The 16,410-nt window shown below is 50.1% G+C and overlaps 6 protein-coding genes across 6 annotated transcripts; 3 read left to right on the top strand and 3 right to left on the bottom strand.

The window, feature by feature from the left end:
- Positions 1 to 341: 341 nt before the first annotated feature.
- EI97DRAFT_371633 (uncharacterized protein) lies at positions 342 to 773 on the bottom strand (the record flags this gene model as incomplete). Its single annotated transcript, XM_033795307.1, has 4 exons — positions 342 to 399; positions 457 to 515; positions 605 to 674; positions 724 to 773. The coding sequence occupies 4 exons, from the start codon at positions 771 to 773 to the stop codon at positions 342 to 344; spliced, it is 237 nt and encodes a 78-aa protein (XP_033656533.1).
- Positions 774 to 1,864: 1,091 nt separating this feature from the next.
- On the top strand, positions 1,865 to 4,400 carry EI97DRAFT_440482 (uncharacterized protein; the record flags this gene model as incomplete). The annotated part of the gene is made up of 4 exons (XM_033799634.1): positions 1,865 to 2,037; positions 2,087 to 2,668; positions 2,716 to 3,065; positions 3,202 to 4,400. The coding sequence occupies 4 exons, from the start codon at positions 1,865 to 1,867 to the stop codon at positions 4,398 to 4,400; spliced, it is 2,304 nt and encodes a 767-aa protein (XP_033656532.1).
- Positions 4,401 to 6,748: 2,348 nt separating this feature from the next.
- On the top strand, positions 6,749 to 7,425 carry EI97DRAFT_431210 (ribonuclease III). Its single transcript, XM_033797880.1, has 2 exons — positions 6,749 to 7,035; positions 7,082 to 7,425. Exons 1-2 carry the CDS (start codon positions 6,828 to 6,830, stop codon positions 7,315 to 7,317), a joined length of 444 nt encoding a protein of 147 aa, XP_033656531.1. The 5' UTR covers positions 6,749 to 6,827; the 3' UTR covers positions 7,318 to 7,425.
- A 675-nt stretch (positions 7,426 to 8,100) lies between these two features.
- Positions 8,101 to 10,365, bottom strand: EI97DRAFT_431208 (uncharacterized protein). Its single transcript, XM_033797879.1, has 2 exons — positions 9,327 to 10,365; positions 8,101 to 9,245 (listed from the first exon to the last, which is right to left on the bottom strand). Exons 1-2 carry the CDS (start codon positions 10,111 to 10,113, stop codon positions 8,188 to 8,190), a joined length of 1,845 nt encoding a protein of 614 aa, XP_033656530.1. The 5' UTR covers positions 10,114 to 10,365; the 3' UTR covers positions 8,101 to 8,187.
- A 351-nt stretch (positions 10,366 to 10,716) lies between these two features.
- On the bottom strand, positions 10,717 to 12,786 carry EI97DRAFT_431207 (uncharacterized protein). The gene has a single exon (XM_033797878.1). It carries the CDS (start codon positions 12,647 to 12,649, stop codon positions 10,847 to 10,849), a length of 1,803 nt encoding a protein of 600 aa, XP_033656529.1. The 5' UTR covers positions 12,650 to 12,786; the 3' UTR covers positions 10,717 to 10,846.
- A 134-nt stretch (positions 12,787 to 12,920) lies between these two features.
- Positions 12,921 to 15,126, top strand: EI97DRAFT_465342 (kinase-like protein). The gene is made up of 2 exons (XM_033801464.1): positions 12,921 to 14,067; positions 14,124 to 15,126. Exons 1-2 carry the CDS (start codon positions 13,237 to 13,239, stop codon positions 14,928 to 14,930), a joined length of 1,638 nt encoding a protein of 545 aa, XP_033656528.1. The 5' UTR covers positions 12,921 to 13,236; the 3' UTR covers positions 14,931 to 15,126.
- Positions 15,127 to 16,410: the final 1,284 nt, after the last annotated feature.

The following is a 16,410-nucleotide window of genomic DNA, read 5'->3' as shown; positions in this document are numbered from 1 at the left end:
CCATCGGCTCAGCACCCAGGAAGATTCTCTAGTTAAAACATGTACCAGTATCTGATAAGCGGCTTAAGCCACCAAGAAAGCAAGAGGTGAAGCCAAAGCATGGGCAAATATCTCCGCTGATCATGTCAAACGGGAATGCTGCCTAGAATGCAGCCACCCGTCCGTTATGCGGCTCGATATCCTACCAGTGCGAATGAGAGAAACGGCAATTGCGGCTCCAAATTACCTTTATTCACCTACGTCAAGTTTTGCACCCAGACATTCGCTGGCGGGTATAATCAACGCTCAAATCCCACTCACAGCTACTCCTCTTCCCATGCTCGAACGGCCCTTGGATCATCTCAGAAAGGAATAGCATCACTAATCGCATTCCCCGTATCAACCGGCAAAGCAAGAGCGCTGCCCCGCAAAATCAGCACTTCCATAATATCAACAAATCCCAACCGAACGACTCACGATTTTCCCCAGCTTGTCGCACAGCAGCAGCACAAGATCGAAGCGGGCCAGCAGAAGAGCTACATGAGGGTAGACGCACCGTCAGTGGTCCGTGCACAGAGACGAGAGTGAATTGGGGACTGCAGCTGAGGAAAGGTCGAAAACGTACAGCCATGCCGACGGTTACGATGAAGCCTAGTGTTGGGCCCACGATCTTGCAGTGGCAGGGATTTTGGTTTCTAGGTAGGTGAGTATACAAATTCGGAGGTTGAAGTGGTGTTGACGCACGTTCCGCATTGTATGCAGACGACTGGGAGAGGAAGGCCACAGTCGGACATGTTGGATTGAAGTGTGGAGGCGATAAGCTCGGCCTTGGATTTGGAGAGGTAGGGCGAATCAATGTGTCGGGAAATCGATGTCACGGAGACGGGATGCAGAATTGTCACGAAGCTGAGGAGTAAAGGAACCTAGGAAGTTGAGAGACCTGTTTGTTTGACGTTGGCATGATGATGGCGCCAAGGCTGCAGGCGAGGAAGTTACACAGTACACGCGTCGGGAATCTGATTGGTCGATGTTACTTCCCGAACGGGACTAGGGTAGGTGTAGTACGAAATGGGAAATCATGCATGGTATGTAACAACTTGCATCTAACGTAGAGTAACGAGACTTTAGGTCGGTAAGTCCAGTGCATAACGCGGTATAGTCCTAAGCACTTAAAAGCTGCGATAATGGGAAGGGGTTATGAGTAACCTGTACCATATCACGGTGCGCTACGCGTTTCACAAATTTATTCGTCTCTACGCAAGGAAATTTGCATTCAAGAGATCGTAATAGTTGCCAACGAGAACATATAGAAGAAAAGTACGTTTGTATACATTTGCAGTCAAAGGAAAACATAAGTGCTGTGTTCAAAAGTGAAGAAAGGCTTCCGCCATGTTTTCCAACTCCTCCGCCTCTCGGGTCGGATTCCTGTGCATGAAATTCTGCTTGAATATAAATCTATATTCTACTTCTACAAGCACATACGACCATAGCACACGGAAAGCTAGGCCTCTCCAGAGATCGACGGTTTTGAAGCTGCCCAAACTGAAAATTCCGTATTCCTATTTCAGAGTTCTGTTGTTAATCCCGGCAAACGCGGCAAAATGTGGCGCAGGGCGCTGCAAGAAGTTGCATTACCCCAAATCGGTTCCGCGTTACTGATACCAGGATCTAGTTATTATAAATAGGTTGCCAACTTACTAGTCTTCTCTTCCGCTTAAGTTCGTTTCCTTCACTTCGCGACTACTTCACTGCGACCCCTTTACTGCAACCCCTTCGCTGAAAGCCGTTTACTGCAACTTTTTGTTGCAACCCCTTACTGCAATACCTTTACTGCAACCCTTTTACTGCAACGATTTTATTGCGACCCATTTAGTGCATCGTCCCTATGGAGAACAAATGCGATTACCCTACGAGTATATCAGAGAGCGATGACGACGACCTAATAGCGCTTGCACAAGAGTCTAGCACCCGCCAGGTGCCGACTGATGAAGAGCTTCGAATTCGCCTAAAGCCAGATCAGTATAAGCGGTATCATCACATATTGAATCAGTGGCGGAAGTAGGTTGCTGTATAATGTGTCTGACTAGGCTACTGCTAAGAACCAAAGGTTCTCTCAGAAGATCCTGAAGCAGAGAGATAAGGAGTGTCTCTCTACATTTCCAAGTGTGAAGGAGATTCAGATATTTCTCCGATGGTATGCGCGCCATGCAAGAGGCGTTCTTGACGAGCATATAACCGACGTTACCCTTCTGCATCGGCTTCATGCTCTGACACTGGTTATAAGACTCCACACAGGTTATATCTACGGGCCTAGCGACCAAAAAGCTCTTGCAACCTTCATTAAAGGTGACCTTGTTAACGAAGGAAAGATATCAACGAAAGCTCGCCATAAACCAGTAGCTCCGTTTGCAGTAGCTGAGGACCTTGTAACCTTCCTATGGAAAGCCGACGAGTATGAGTTTCTGCATTCGCGAATCCGTTTGCAGCTTGCGTTCCTTATTGTTATCCTTGCTCTAGTAGGATGCCGGCTAGGAGAAGTTGTAGAATCTACAGCATATGCGGGTAGTAACGAGGGCCTTCACTACAAAGATTTTCAATTAGGTCGGAAATCAACTACAGCATACACTGGCTACTTCCTTCTTGTTCGTTTGCGGTGTCGAAAGGGGGTCCGAAACACTGAAAAGCACGCGTAGGTTAACAAATCTTAATTAAATGTCTTCTAGCTAACTGTGTTAGTCCTCAGCTCCTTCTTTACGAGGAGCCAAAGAGACGATTCTTCTGCCCTGTTGCGTATTTTCTTGCATTGGCTCTTGCGGACCAGGCTATTGAAGGATGTGACTCTTTCACATCCCTTGAAGCTGCACCAACACCTCCCGGTACAGATACGTGCTGGTTTAAGATTAAATCTAGCATGCTTGACATTCCTATCCTTCGGGCAGTTGATCAGAAAGGAGTTATCCACCAGGATCATATCTGGAAATACAACAGCATAAGTAACATGTTTGTCGGGCTAGGTCAACGAGCTGGATATGAAGAGAATCTCACTGGATATTGTTTCCGGAGAGGTTTTGGTAACACGATTGACAGTAAGTGCATTAGTGCTTTCACAAACATAAGCTTACAAAATTATAGAGGCTGTTAGTCAAGCCCAAAGACGACAATTAATGGGCCACGGTTCAGATGATATATTTCAAAAGTACATATCTGGAATTGTTGGTGCAGATACACAATCACTAGCCCAAGGACGTACGCCTAACCAGGCGTTAATTGAGGAAGCAATATCTATGAAAGCGCGGAGAAATCTGCTCGCCCCAATGCCACCAGGTTCCCAACTGGCCAAGCATCTACATCAAGTCGACCTTTCCGAAACCTTGTCCATGTCACCCCAAAAGAAGGACAGAATCCAGAGACGGCTGCGAAAGAAAATCTACGTAAAGAATCGCGAAGAATTCTTCCAAAACGGAGCCTTGACAGACGTAGAACCTTGGCGGCAGAAAGCTATGGAGCGCATGCCATCCCGCTATCTTCAAGCCTATCTTCGCTATGACAGACGTCGGAGAGAACTCTGTACCTCTCTTTTCACTGAGGAGGACACAAGTTTGTCCCAGGTGATCCCTATACTGCGCAGCACGGCAAACCCGGCTTCTGGACGTTTATTTTATCCCCAAACCGGTCTAACAGAGGACAATCGATGTATTAATTGCAACAAGGACCTTGCCGACAATCGCCTTGTGCACTCGCATCTGCTTACCTGTACGCAGAAACGATTAAGGCGAGAACAGACAGCTCAGATGCAGCACTACTTTGAGAAAACCCTGAAGCGGTGCGGCTGGAACAGTTGCAATTTCTACTTTGCACGAAAATCCTGCAATACGTACTCGAAGCATGTTACTAGCCATCTTAAAGCGAATGCACTGTCCCAGTGTCTTTGGAACCACTGTGGCTACACTAGCGGAGACGAGATCGATCTTGCTTACCATGTCTCAACTGTTCACGAGGTCCCAAACGAAGTAACCATCCCTACGAAGATACATTACTGTTACGAACATGGGGAGTACTTCGCAGCTGATGGCCTTTGGTCAAAGCATTGTCGACAACACGTGGAAGAGCTGAATAGCTATTGCGGCATAATACGTCGAAACAGATTAGTAGTAGTAGCCGGACATTGTTTATTCTGCCTAGGGGATACAGCGGCTGCACCGGAGGTCCGCTGGTGTCAATTCTCCGAGGGATATCAGCTGCTTAAGCACATGGAGGGCCATCTTCAGAAGGATGCTTCCCCTCAGACCTGCCCGCACCCATTGTGCGAGGACAGATTTGACAGCGTTGATGATTTCTGGAAGCACGCTATCTCTGACCACGGCATTCCTCCTCCAGCAGTCAAGCGGAAGAGGTCTTACGATGAAATAGTAGATGCCTGATTTCGCTGGGAATAGAAAGCGTTTATCTGGGAGTATCGTGCAACACTACTCATGTTAATCCCTGCACATCTTAATAGAACACCCACAACAATTCTTTAATCCAGACGGTCCCTCAGCGAGTCGAGACTGACGAAAGGGTCATCAAGGCTTAGAAGCATATGCGAAAGACTTACATACCTAGATACGCGAAATCGACGCCGAACTAAATTCCGTATCCCTGTTTTAGAGTTGTGTTGGCCCCCGCAAAAGCCACAGAATGTAGCGCGGGGCGCTGCGCGGGGGTATAATTGAGATACTCTCGAGCTGCAGTAGCTACATTTAGTAATGCCCGAAGTCTATAGATAAGCGGTGACTTGCAATTTTTCCTACGGGTTACCTTGTCATAGGAGCCTAGATTACGCGTAAGGAGCAACCAAGTGTCTATGTATGTCGCACCCCGTTGCCCCGCGTATGTCTTCTTTGTTCGTCCGCGTGCTGCCCCCTACGGGGTTGAAAAGATGGGGCACTAGGGGTGCCTGCGGTCCCTACTCACGCTAACTACAGTAGCAGGACCCGAAAAAGATGCCAGATCAAACTCACAATCTACGGAGGTTCATAGGTAAGGCCTTGATTGAAACTACATGCCCTTTTCATACAAACATCGTGTTTGATCCTACGCGCGACGCTTCCGTTCTTCCCTCATCGTCTTCCGCATGGCAGCGGATCCTGTCCGGAAGTTCTGGGGCGCCATAGAGAAAGTCCATTAAAATACCCTCCATCGCAACTAGCGTCTTCTATCGTCCTTACTTCTATCTACACTAATCTAAGCAGTAGATCCCTGTACTAGATTTCATCCTCGTCGGACTTCTTATCATCTTCTGGCGGAGGAGCGTTGGGATCGACGAAGGGGCGGAGATTCAGTTGTTCTTGACAGACCTAGGCCAAAGTTTTCCCGCCTAGATAACGCTCTTCCATTAATGGAAGCGGTGTCTTTTCAGTCATGCCGTCGATATCGATAATCTGCGCACGCCATTCCTCATATTTGTGGGCCAGGTCTTTCCATTTGAACTATTCCACCAGTTCGTCTAGCAACTGTACCCATTATCCAAAGGCTACGAGGAAGTGTGTGGCAGGATCCTTGTATTGTCCAATGATTCCCGGGAGGTCATAGAACGAAAGAGAGGCCAGTCCTAGGTGCGAGATGTAAATGCAGACACAGTTTAGACTAAACTCTGCACGGCGATATGATTTGTCAAACTCCTCGAGTGGAGGCAATTGTACCCATCCTAGGAATCGTTGTTTATGTCTACTCCGGCGCTGAGGTTCGTATAAATGCGGAACGAGGATCCTTTCGACGATGGTGGAGAGTGGGGGGGGGCACGATCCCCCGGGTTTCCGCCCTGGCGCTGAGGTTTGTATAGGAAGCGGAGATGGAGAAACAGGGGAGCTTCCTAGCGGGCACGTGGATCCTCCGCCAGTTTGATTTTGATGAAGAGGGGACACCGTGTACACGTGTTGGTTGCTCGCGGGGTTTTAATGCCGGAGATTGCCTCTATTACAGAGCGTTTCCCAGTAGATTAGTCACCTAAGAAGATTAGCTAGATGGCAACTATGGATCAGCACGAGGGTCACGTACCTAGGACGACGCATTTAGGCAGCGAGATCTCGTATTAATCCAGGCCCAGGGTTATCTGTGACATTCTTCCAGTGGATTGGTCACCTAAGAAGATTAGCTGGATGGCAACCATGGATCAGCACGAGGGTCACATACCTAGGACGACGCATTTAGGCAGCGGGATCTCGTATTGATCCAGGCCTAGGGTTTGGAGCTTTGCAACCACGGTAAGCGCTTCTGTTACACCGGCTCCGAGAGCCAGCGCCTGCTGTTGACGATGGTAGAGAGGGGAGGGGGAACCAAAACCCCCCAGGTCGAACACACACCGTGGTCGCTCCTTGTTGCGCTGTTCACAGGAACCAGTAAGGATGATCTTGACGACGAGGATTCATGGCTTCCATCCACGGCTTCCGTCCAGACTTCCACCAGCTGCCCAATACATACCCCTGGATGTTGTATTCGCCATGTGGTGCATCAAAACGAAATATGCGGGACCTGTCTGTACGATAGAGGCAAACCTGGGGGAAAAGGACACTTAAGGGGTTGCAATCAGCGATGCAAGCTTGGTTGTGATCTCCTGTCGCACATGTGAATTTTCTCACACAAGACGGGTCCAGGCGGTCACAAGCCAAAGAGCTAGGGTTGCATGTGCCTGTACATATCTAGTACTACTTCATAATGAGGTGTTGTGAGGAGTCTAAATACCGGCTAAATCTGCGTTCACGAGCCGCATTACGTCAAACGTTAGCATTAACTTATATCTTGATTCCCCAGCAGTACGTATGTGGTTTAACGCTTGTAATCGTACACTTCCCCCCTTTAAGTCATCAACAATGGCAGCACATCCTGTTGAGAGCATCCTTCACTACCGATTTTCGAATCATGACTTGCTCGATGAAGCTTTGCTCGCTGCAGGAACGACGGTTTCGAGGAGGGATATACAGGGCAACCCGCAAGGCAACAAACGTCTCGCTCTCCTCGGGGACTCCATCATAAAAGAGGTTATTCTTGAGCACTGGTACCTATCTGGTGAAACTACCGGTAAGCATGTGTGTCAGACGCTTGCTAGTAAGGCTAACAAAATTAGAGGAGGGCACAAACGAAGTGATAAACCTAGCTAAAAATACTAAGTTAAGCCAAGTAGCTCACGAGAGCGGTCTGGTCGAATACGTCATCAAAAATCCGTGCCAGCAAGGGCAAGTGGGACAGAGGACGGCCGCATCGACAGTCGAAGCGCTGGTAGGAGCAGTTTATCTAGACTGCGGTGAGGACATCTCAACGGTTGAGAACGTTCTTGAGGCTATCAATGTATTGAAAAGTTAAAGGCAAAGGAGTTTTCTGCGAGTGGGTATTGGGGCTCGCCGGAGGACTTAAGGATTCATCATCCTTGTTTGGCATTCATCACTCGTGTCTCTATTATATTAGGCAGCAATCTCAACTCAGTGTACTATCGCGAAACCAACCCTGTGCCTCCGTGACCGAAAGTCAATGAAGATTTGGCCGTAGTTGAGCGTCGTCTCTGTAGTTCTAATCATTCAAACTCGTCTACGTACGAAGCCGACTTCGCTCGATACAGTACTGCTAGCAATACACAAATTTTGAAGCGACCGTAATGCTAAGACGACAAGAAAATGGTTCTGAAGATTCTGTATAACATTATGGCATAACTAGTCTGAAAGGTAGTTATTCTCTGACCGAATCAACCAAAGTCAATGACCTACCTTCCTTATAGCCTCCTCAACAGATGTTAAACTCAATAAGGTTCGGTTTCCCGCCCTTTTCTCAATCTCGGGATATAAAAAAACGCGTAGTAACCTGACAACAAAGTCGTGAAAATCATGTGTAAGCAGCCAGAGCACATGTCACCTGAGAGTAACATCCCAGATGACTAAGCTCGATCAATACTTAAGGGCCTCTGATTGTTTCTACACATACACATAGATACACACACACGTATACACACAGAAGAGCACCTTCATGCACTTATCTACTACCCCTATATACTCAATACACCCTACAACCCACCTGCTTACGTCATGCAGCAATGAAATTGAGCCGTTTTATCTTCTCTCTTAGTCTCACTATCAGCGCCGACGCTGAGGTGTAGAGGGGTATACGCAATCAAAACTCATGTGGCCAAAGCTTTCGCCTAAATGTTTTAGCAGAGTGTTAGCTCTCTTTGTCTGCAGTAATTTAGATAGTCGTACAGTGGAAAAGCAGCATCACAGAGCCGTCTTCCGTTCTTGGGTACTTACATCGGTAACACTGTGTCTTTGGACAGCTGGGGGAAGAGTGCCCAGTTTGGTTGCACTTAGTGCATTTGCGTGCCGAGCGGTACTGGGAAGAACTGGCATCTTGGGGCGAACGAATGGGTGACACGATGCCGAAGCGTGTTCCAGGGGCGGGAGACGACCACGCAGCAGCCCGTGAAAGGCAAGGAGCGGTTGCCTCAGTAGGACGTCGTGAAGGCGTGAACGGCGGGGACTGTAGGTAGGCGGATGAAGAGGCCGGCAGCGTTGTTTGCGAAAATCTAGCGCGAGCTGCGTATTTAGTCTGTTGAGGGCTGCTCTCGATCGTCAGCAAGTTGAACCGGCTTGAGATCGTGAGGTCTTCCCCCAAAACCCGTCTCCGTGTGCTGGCGGCATGCTGTGCCAAAGCCCATTCAAGGATGCCAGCAGAAAGTCTGAACGCCTCAGCGAGCTCGTCCCTATCAATCTTGTAGACATCTTTGCGCTGGTACGTATAGGCGCCGTTAAGGCCGTGCACCAATTTCAGGAAGCTAAGTCGCACGTTGTAATGGAACCCAGACTGGCACGTGAATGGTTCAAGAGGGGCAAGGCTTTTGTTCAAACCAGCAGAGGTGAACAGACCCCTCCCTCCTTTTTCGACCTGAAAGGGTGCTCCAGCTGCGCAGAGAGAGCGCAGGAACTCATCGCATTTCTTCTCCACATTCCGTCTCAGATCTCGCACATCGCGCTCCTCTCGCTGGCGCAGCCGCGTAAACCCTTTGTCCTGCAGACGATCGCGTCCGCGGTCCTCAAAGTTGATTATTTTCACGAGGAGCAGCAGACAGTTGGGGAAGAGGACATTGTAACGCTTCTCCAAAAAGTGGTAGTAGAGCTCATCGTTGGTCATGTCATCATATGCACCAGATTTTAGGGAGTCCGAAATCGTCGTTATACATTCCATATATAACTGGAATCGCTCACGTTGAAAGTCGTGCTTAGTCCAACTTGGGTGGTCCTGCTTATCTAATGGACGAGAGCAATGTTACCAGTCATTCTCTCCACGGCTTGTAAAAAGAGAGAAAGGAATCGGGGACAGTCTCTTACCTTCGATGTCTTTCTGGACTATGGCGGCACAATTTTCCCGCACATCGGTCATCCAAGGCTTCTCTTCCCAGGTGCCATTAGCTCGACGTAATGCTTGCGTTGCCTCGATGACGAAGAGCCTCCGCAATGCGCTTTTGTCCTCGAGGTAGTTGAGAGCATAGCTCGGATGGAAGCCGTTCACACAGGTGTACCGTTGGCCTTGGACAGTGACTGGATGATCGCGAGTGCGTCCAATTCCGATGCGCTGGAAGTGCTTGTACTTGGTAGGATGCGGGCTGCGATAACAGCAAAACACCACATCTGGCTGCTTCTGATGGATCATATGAAGGAATATGGCGTATGCTTCGTCGAGTTCCTCCTCATATTTGTCCAGACTTTTGCTCACAGGGATCTTGTGAAAGGGGAAGGCATCGAAGCAGCTTATCTTCTCCAGGCCACACCCAGTAACTGCCTTGCACACTTCGTCAACAGCGTCCAAAGTATCACAGTCCTTCACTGTTTGGCCCTGATCGGAGAAATAGCGTTGGTGCTCTGCTGGCTGCTGAAGGACAATCACGACACCGCCCGTCGTCTCCGGCATGGCGAGCCATTTTGCAAACTTGACCTCATTGTCGGAAATACCTACGCCATATTTTTGACGACGGCGACCATAACTCTCAATTGTTCGAGCATGGCCTCCGGGAGCAGCGAAGGGATCCGGAGTTATGAGTCCGGTAGCGAAAACAGGTTCGAGCCGATGGTCAATTGGAACCCCCAGGCAAAAACCCGGCAATTGAACATCCGCCATAATGCCTATGTAGATACCGGTGAGCGACTGGAAATGGGCTTCGGGCGGATGCCCCCTTTCGCTAACGCCGGCATGGTGCAATATATGTAACCGCTGGGCCTCGACAGATGTGGGTGACAGGGCAGATGACCGGTGAGCTGCGGTGCCAGGCAGCAGGCTGAAAGGATACGCAGCCCTATAGCCATGGAAACGTGTGGAACCTTACTGTAACGTGTATAAGTGTTACGGGATAACACTCAAGGGGTTAAGGATACGCAAGGGATTCATGAACCACCAATGGATGTCGCACAACACATGTAACTGGAACAGCTACGCCGCAAGTCGCGTGATCAGGGCGCTTAGCTCACGCAGATCACAGTGAGCAAGGTGAGCGTCAGGCAGCAAGGCCACCTTGATCACAGTGAGCAGGGTGAGCTGCCAGCAGTGTGGCTTGCACTGCTCACGATGTTCACCTCGAGCCGAGTGAGCGGATCAGCATATAGGAACAGTTCTTTTGACGGCCAGTCCTATTACGCCCATCGTACCAGTACCATCGTACCAGGACGCCCATCGTACCAGTACGCTCATCGTCTTAGTACAGTTCGTTTTAGTTATATTGAGATGGTCATATACTCAAGATCTCGCGATCAAGATCTCGCTTTCCTCATCGACATTAATTACCTAAGCGCGTAAATATTTAGTTATTTGTTCAGCTACTAGTACATCAAAGTTGGGAATACACCTAGTTGATTAACTATGATCTTGACTGCCGTCTCGCCTGTGTCCCACCATTGGAGCTGCATTGCCGTTTTCTTATCCGATTACTGTCTGCCGAGATAGATGTGGCGTGTGGTGATGACCGTGATCGTCCTTTGGCCTCGCCGGATGCTGCCGTCTTACGCTCGCGCTCAACTGGGATATTCCGCATCTGCGCAGCTATGCGCTTGCTTCTCCGGGGTACCTTAGTTGCAATCGGCTGATTCTCGACTGTACGACGTCGTTGTCTGGTATTGTTGAGCGCCCCGGCCGACGGCAATTGTAAAGTGGCATTCTTGGTACGAGCATCTGGCTGCCGTTGGTGTTCTATCCTGCTCTTCGGTTTCGACATCCCTGATCCCGCTAGCCCAAGAGAAGACCGCCTACAGGTACGGATAGGCCTTTTAGTGGAAAATTGCTCGTTCCCAGGTGCCACAATCGTATCATCGCCTCCTGGCGTGTGTGACGTGCTGTTTTGCCGAATCAAATTGGATATTTCACCAGGCCCAAACATGCGGTAATTCTTTTTCCGAAAACGGGTGTTGGAAACAGTAGATTCCGATTCGCTCGGTTTCATCACTTTTGACGAACGCACACTCCGAAGGGCTCGGCCTGCCGACTCTTCTGCTGACCGCGGGCTCTCTTTAACGGTAGGCAGCCGGGAGGTGCCTTTCGCCCTCTTCCTCTTACCCCTCGCTCTAGCAATCACTCCACTAGAGGCATCAACCTCCTCGGGGACCGTAGATAAATTATTGCTGCTTGTACCATCGTTGTAGACGCCAGGCGTTGGCTCCGAGTTGAAAGACCTGGGGCTGGGAAGACGGGGTGGTTGTTCGTCATTGCTGACTGCATCAGGCTGCGGTATAGACGTTCGGCGTTCGTCCTCCTCCTCAAGGTCCTCGTGCATCCAGGTCGTCCCGGGCAGTTCGCCCCATGCAGGATTCCAAATCTCGTCTTCGATCCAGTTCTTCTTAGTGCTTTCGTAGGCCATGGCGTCGATGTCAATCGTTCCAGCGGACCGTTTGAATTGAAGCTCGTCTCTTACCCATTCGCGCTCCTTGGATACTTGGAAGAGAAACTGCTGGTAGGGGCGAGACGCTGAAGTATCGCGCTCAGATGTAGCTGCTGGCGCCTCAGTGACATCTGGTGCAGAAGCATGTCCTGGTTCTTCCGTGGTAGCATTTGGTTCTTCTCGCCCCAATCCAACGAAGATATTTCGGATGGCCTTAGTCTCCGGCTCGGGTGCTGGTTCGGGAGATGGCAGCTTCGGATCGGGCCTCTTTTCATGGAGCCAGCGGCCGAAAGGGCGGGGTCCTCCTGTATTTTCGCGTGAAGAACGCCAACGGTTATCCCATGGTTTGGCTCCCTTCGGCCAGGCCGGGCCCCATTCCTCCTTCCAGATGCCCTGTTCTACCCAACGGGCCCGGATGTTGTTCTGGGAGTTCGCTAGCAAGTCGGCCGTTTCATCGTATGGCAGCGTCCGCCTCCGCCCGTAGCGCTCTTCCCCCCGCTGGTATACTATCCGTTCTCTTTCTCTACGCGTCTGGCTATCGAACTGGGCGTACGGCATCGATCGGAGCATGAGGTTACGCCGGGCTTGAAGCGCCGCCTCATCAGTAACGTGAGCTTCGGCAGGGCTCGCAGGCTGCGTCGTCTCGCCTGACGATGGGTAGGGCGGTGGAGGATCGTCGTAACGCGCTCTCTCAAGGCTAAGCCGCCCTGGGTCTTCCTCCAACCGTTGAAGGGCGTTCATAACACCGACAAAGCCTTGGCGTTGGTGATAGTTAAAGGAGAAGGCCATGGCTATGACGGTAAGAAGCGGGTAGGTAGATAGGTGGAAGGGTGCAGCGGGAGTAGCTAAAGATTGATATGCAGAAAGATGGTGAAGAAAAGAAGAGGATGAAGAGAAGATGAGCGGCTGCGCACTTGGCCTATGCGTCACGTTAGGAGCGGGCTAGCTCAGTTGAGCAGCTCATCCTTGGCGGCTGCCTAAATTGCCCCACCTCTTGGCGCTCCCGGAACAGGCCCACTCGTAGCCAATCGTTCCCTGCATCCTGAAGCGCTCCTTAGCCGCCGTCGTGCTCTATTCGCGAAGACGATGTTGCAAGATACTCCGTCCTTCTAGCCTTGCGGTTAGTAACCATGGCCCTTTTAGCCATTCATATAGTGGTAGGGTACGGGGTGGAGGCCAACCTCTCCTGTCTCCCTTGACGGGAGGTTAAGCAGTGAAATCCCACCGCTGTGCCTCTCTCTCTAGGACCATTCTCTTCAGTTCAGTCAAACCCAGACTCTGCTGTACGCTGGGACACACATGAGCAGAGACCATTTCTGTCCCAATTCTCCTTCGTTAGCATTCCTAGTCCTTGTTGACAGGCGAAACGCAAAATCATGTCCCATCCTCAGCCCCGTGTACGGCCTCACCCTCTTGCTCTCTTTTCGCTCATACCGTTAAACAAGCAAACCGTCGAGGGTGTCGTCGATCATCCGGATAATCGTCATCTTGTTTCGTTCGTTCCTGGTGCGGAAAATACCCTAAATCCGGGAGAAGTAGCACGGGGCCTCAACATTGGCTTCCAAATCGGGTCGAAGTCGAGCTATACCCTTGCGACTATTGGACGCACCGGCGACATCACTGTCGAGGGTTCTTCCATCTCCCGGATCCAATGTTCTTTCGAGATCCATAAGGACACGGAGGAGATCTTCCTCTACGATCGATCGAGCTCCTGGTCGACTCAGACTTTCGGTCCAAATGCTCTGCCGTTTCAGCTGGAGCGTCCCAACCGCCGAGTTGTCGTGGCCGAGCAGGTCAATAATCAATTCGGATTCGGCGGTGTAGGGTGCAACCTTTTCCAATTCGAAATATATTGGCATAAACGTCCATCCAATTTCCAAGAGCAGATCGCGAATCGAGAGGACCATCCTCGCTTTACCCGAACCGTCGACGACGAGATACCGACCGCTTTACCCTCCAAGCGTACCACACGGATCCACACTCCTGTTGTTCATACCCCTGGCGTTCGAGGGTCAGCGAAGACGATCAGGTACTATAAGAAAGTAGAGCTTGGAAAGGGCTCGTTTGGGGAGGTCTGGAAAGCTGTGGATGTTGATTCGGGCGAATTTTTCGCGCTCAAGCTGGTGAAATGGCCCGAGCGCGGGCTCCAGTCGCAGCAGTACACGATGTTGAAGCGGGAAGTAGAGACTTTCGCGCGTATGTCTCACGTAAGTTATAGCGCTCCAGGTTCGTTTTGTTGAGCATCAGCTAATATGTCCATCAGCCAAACATCGTAGAATTCATATCAGCGCAAGGTTTTGGAGGAACGCATCTTGAAATCTTGACAGTTCTTAGGGAGGGCAACATTGAAGACCTAATTAAGAAAGAGCTGTTTCTAAGAGACCCAAAATTGGCGGAGTCTCTTCTCCACCAGATGCTCCAAGCGCTCGATTACCTTGCATTCAAGGGCATTGTCCATAGGGATGTAAAGCCTGCGAACATCCTCTACCAATCTCTATCAGGCGGCGGCTATATCTTTCAACTTACGGACTTTGGCCTTTGCAATCTCATCGTAGACGCCCAAACGCTCGCTGGATCTCCGATATACATGGCACCCGAGTTCTTTTCAGGGACTCAACAAACATCAAAGGTAGATGTTTGGTCCCTTTATGTCACGTTAGCGTACGCATTGAACGTGAATGGGTTCCGGAAGAAGCGGTTCGACACGCATGCGTTGCGCGTCAGGGCAGTACAGGAGGCTGCGAATGAGGATGGCTTCCGCCCCATCCAAGACATGGCGATCGTCGACCCGAAGGTACGAGCTTCGGCGGCAGACATGCTCGATAAGCTCTTCAACGGGGAAGGGCGTTCAACTCCGCGCGATCAGATGCAAAGCGCTCCTGTGGTAGACAAGAATGCAGCAGCACCGCGAAAAGAGCGAAACCACAGGATCAACAAAAAAGTTGCTCAGAAGCGCCGCGGCCAAGGGTTCGAGGGTTTTGTGACCACAGAGAAGCGTGGAATGCCTGGCGCATTCCAAGAGGACATCGTTGATGCATTAGGAGTGCAGGATCGGCCTCATTTTACCTAGATCTCATCTTTCTCTCGGCCTAGGTTTCTTGTTAAATGCCTACTACGTTAATAAATCAGCTCTCGCGGAGTTTCAAAACGCAGTGTGCAGGAAGCTTATGCGCTAGCCGCTTTGGGCCCACAATCGAGAAACGGTTGTTGGAAGGAATCGTCACCGTCTACATATAAGAATGTACGCCTTCATAATGATAACTGCCACTTCCATGATAACGCAATATGGCTCCTCAATTGATTGATCTAACCATGCTCTTGGCTTCGCGGATAGGCCATGTATTCCAGCCCCATGGCCCCCGACTCTCACACACAGCTCCCGCAGACCTTTTCTCCTTCATATGGACCCGTGATCCATACTGCTTTGACCACCCTAGATATCGTATACAATTATCGCTCGCCTTACTTCTAAAATACCACCTTGGCCTTGGACAAACCACTGCGCTTAGTGAGGGCTTCTACTACTGAGATGCGACAGTATTAGTTACAAGATAACGTTACAACAACTAGCTTAGGGCATTACTTGTTCTTTGCTTTCGCGATCGGAAAAGTCAGCATAACTCAGAGAAGCGGTGGAAAGCGTAAGACCTTAGACCTCTCCTGCTTCTGATCCTCCCTCCCGTAGCGCAATGCAGTAGTCGTCCAGTACAACCAGCGACTGAAGAACACCCTCTATCTGTTCCATTTCCACAAAGTGCGGCATCGCCTCTCGCTCAGATGCAAGTGTAACCCACGCTTGCTGAATTTTGTAGCAGCTGCCGTCACTAATATAGGGGCATCGAAGCTCCTCCTCTCTAACCTCGAACTGTATTAGTGCTGAAAGTTCGCAGGAGGCTCTCAATGCTTCGCTGCTCAAAGAAACTCCGTCGAGCTGCAGGCTTAACGACCTCCACACAAACAGAAATAGTTTCCAGGTCCGCTCGCGTTGTAAACAGGCTATTTTAAGAGGAGATACAGCCGAGGGGTTAGACTGCTGTTCATTATTAGTTACAAATGAGGCCAATTGGAACACGATCATTACCTCAAAAATTGTAGTTGCGTTGAGTGGAAATGGCCACCAGTCCTTTAGAACATCCTCCCATCCATTTCCGTTCTATTCGTGATCGAAGCAGCATGATGGGCAAGGTATAGATGTGTAATATGGAGCCTGAAAGAAGTACCATTCTGCATGGCGGGTAAGGCTCTCCAAGCAAAATACATGACCTAAGTGTAGCGTAAGCGTGCTGATAGAGCATATTGTTGCTTCGGTCTTACCACATCTCAGCAGCCTCGCAGATCCTCGATCACAGTCGCTGCACCTAGTGCAGGTCCATCGTTGAACTCTCCTCATCTTAGTTCCAAGCTCAAGTGTATGTTTCGGACAACGCAGAGTAGTCGCGCCTCTAGGCGGGCAAAGACTACAGTAGACTCGAATAAAGCCGCAGGCGCATCTAGCAGCGAACAGCGTTTCTGGGGATATGAGATCTCCCTGGCAGCTGATACAAGCTATA

The sequence above is a fragment of the Westerdykella ornata genome (genome assembly GCF_010094085.1).
Source record: "Westerdykella ornata strain CBS 379.55 unplaced genomic scaffold EI97scaffold_4, whole genome shotgun sequence".
NCBI lineage: Eukaryota > Fungi > Ascomycota > Dothideomycetes > Pleosporales > Sporormiaceae > Westerdykella > Westerdykella ornata.
Note: the sequence above shows the minus strand (reverse complement) of the source record. Positions and strands in the feature narration are given on the sequence as shown.

Coding starts and splice junctions, on each gene's coding strand:
- EI97DRAFT_431210 (XM_033797880.1), top strand. CDS start 6,828: ATGGCAGCACATCCTGTTGAGAGCATCCTTCACTACCGATTTTCGAAT. Junction 7,036..7,081: donor CCTATCTGGTGAAACTACCG/GTAAGCATGTGT, acceptor TAACAAAATTAG/AGGAGGGCACAAACGAAGTG.
- EI97DRAFT_431207 (XM_033797878.1), bottom strand. CDS start 12,649: ATGGCCTTCTCCTTTAACTATCACCAACGCCAAGGCTTTGTCGGTGTT.
- EI97DRAFT_431208 (XM_033797879.1), bottom strand. CDS start 10,113: ATGGCGGATGTTCAATTGCCGGGTTTTTGCCTGGGGGTTCCAATTGAC. Junction 9,246..9,326: donor AGTCCAGAAAGACATCGAAG/GTAAGAGACTGT, acceptor CTCGTCCATTAG/ATAAGCAGGACCACCCAAGT.
- EI97DRAFT_465342 (XM_033801464.1), top strand. CDS start 13,237: ATGTCCCATCCTCAGCCCCGTGTACGGCCTCACCCTCTTGCTCTCTTT. Junction 14,068..14,123: donor CTTTCGCGCGTATGTCTCAC/GTAAGTTATAGC, acceptor TATGTCCATCAG/CCAAACATCGTAGAATTCAT.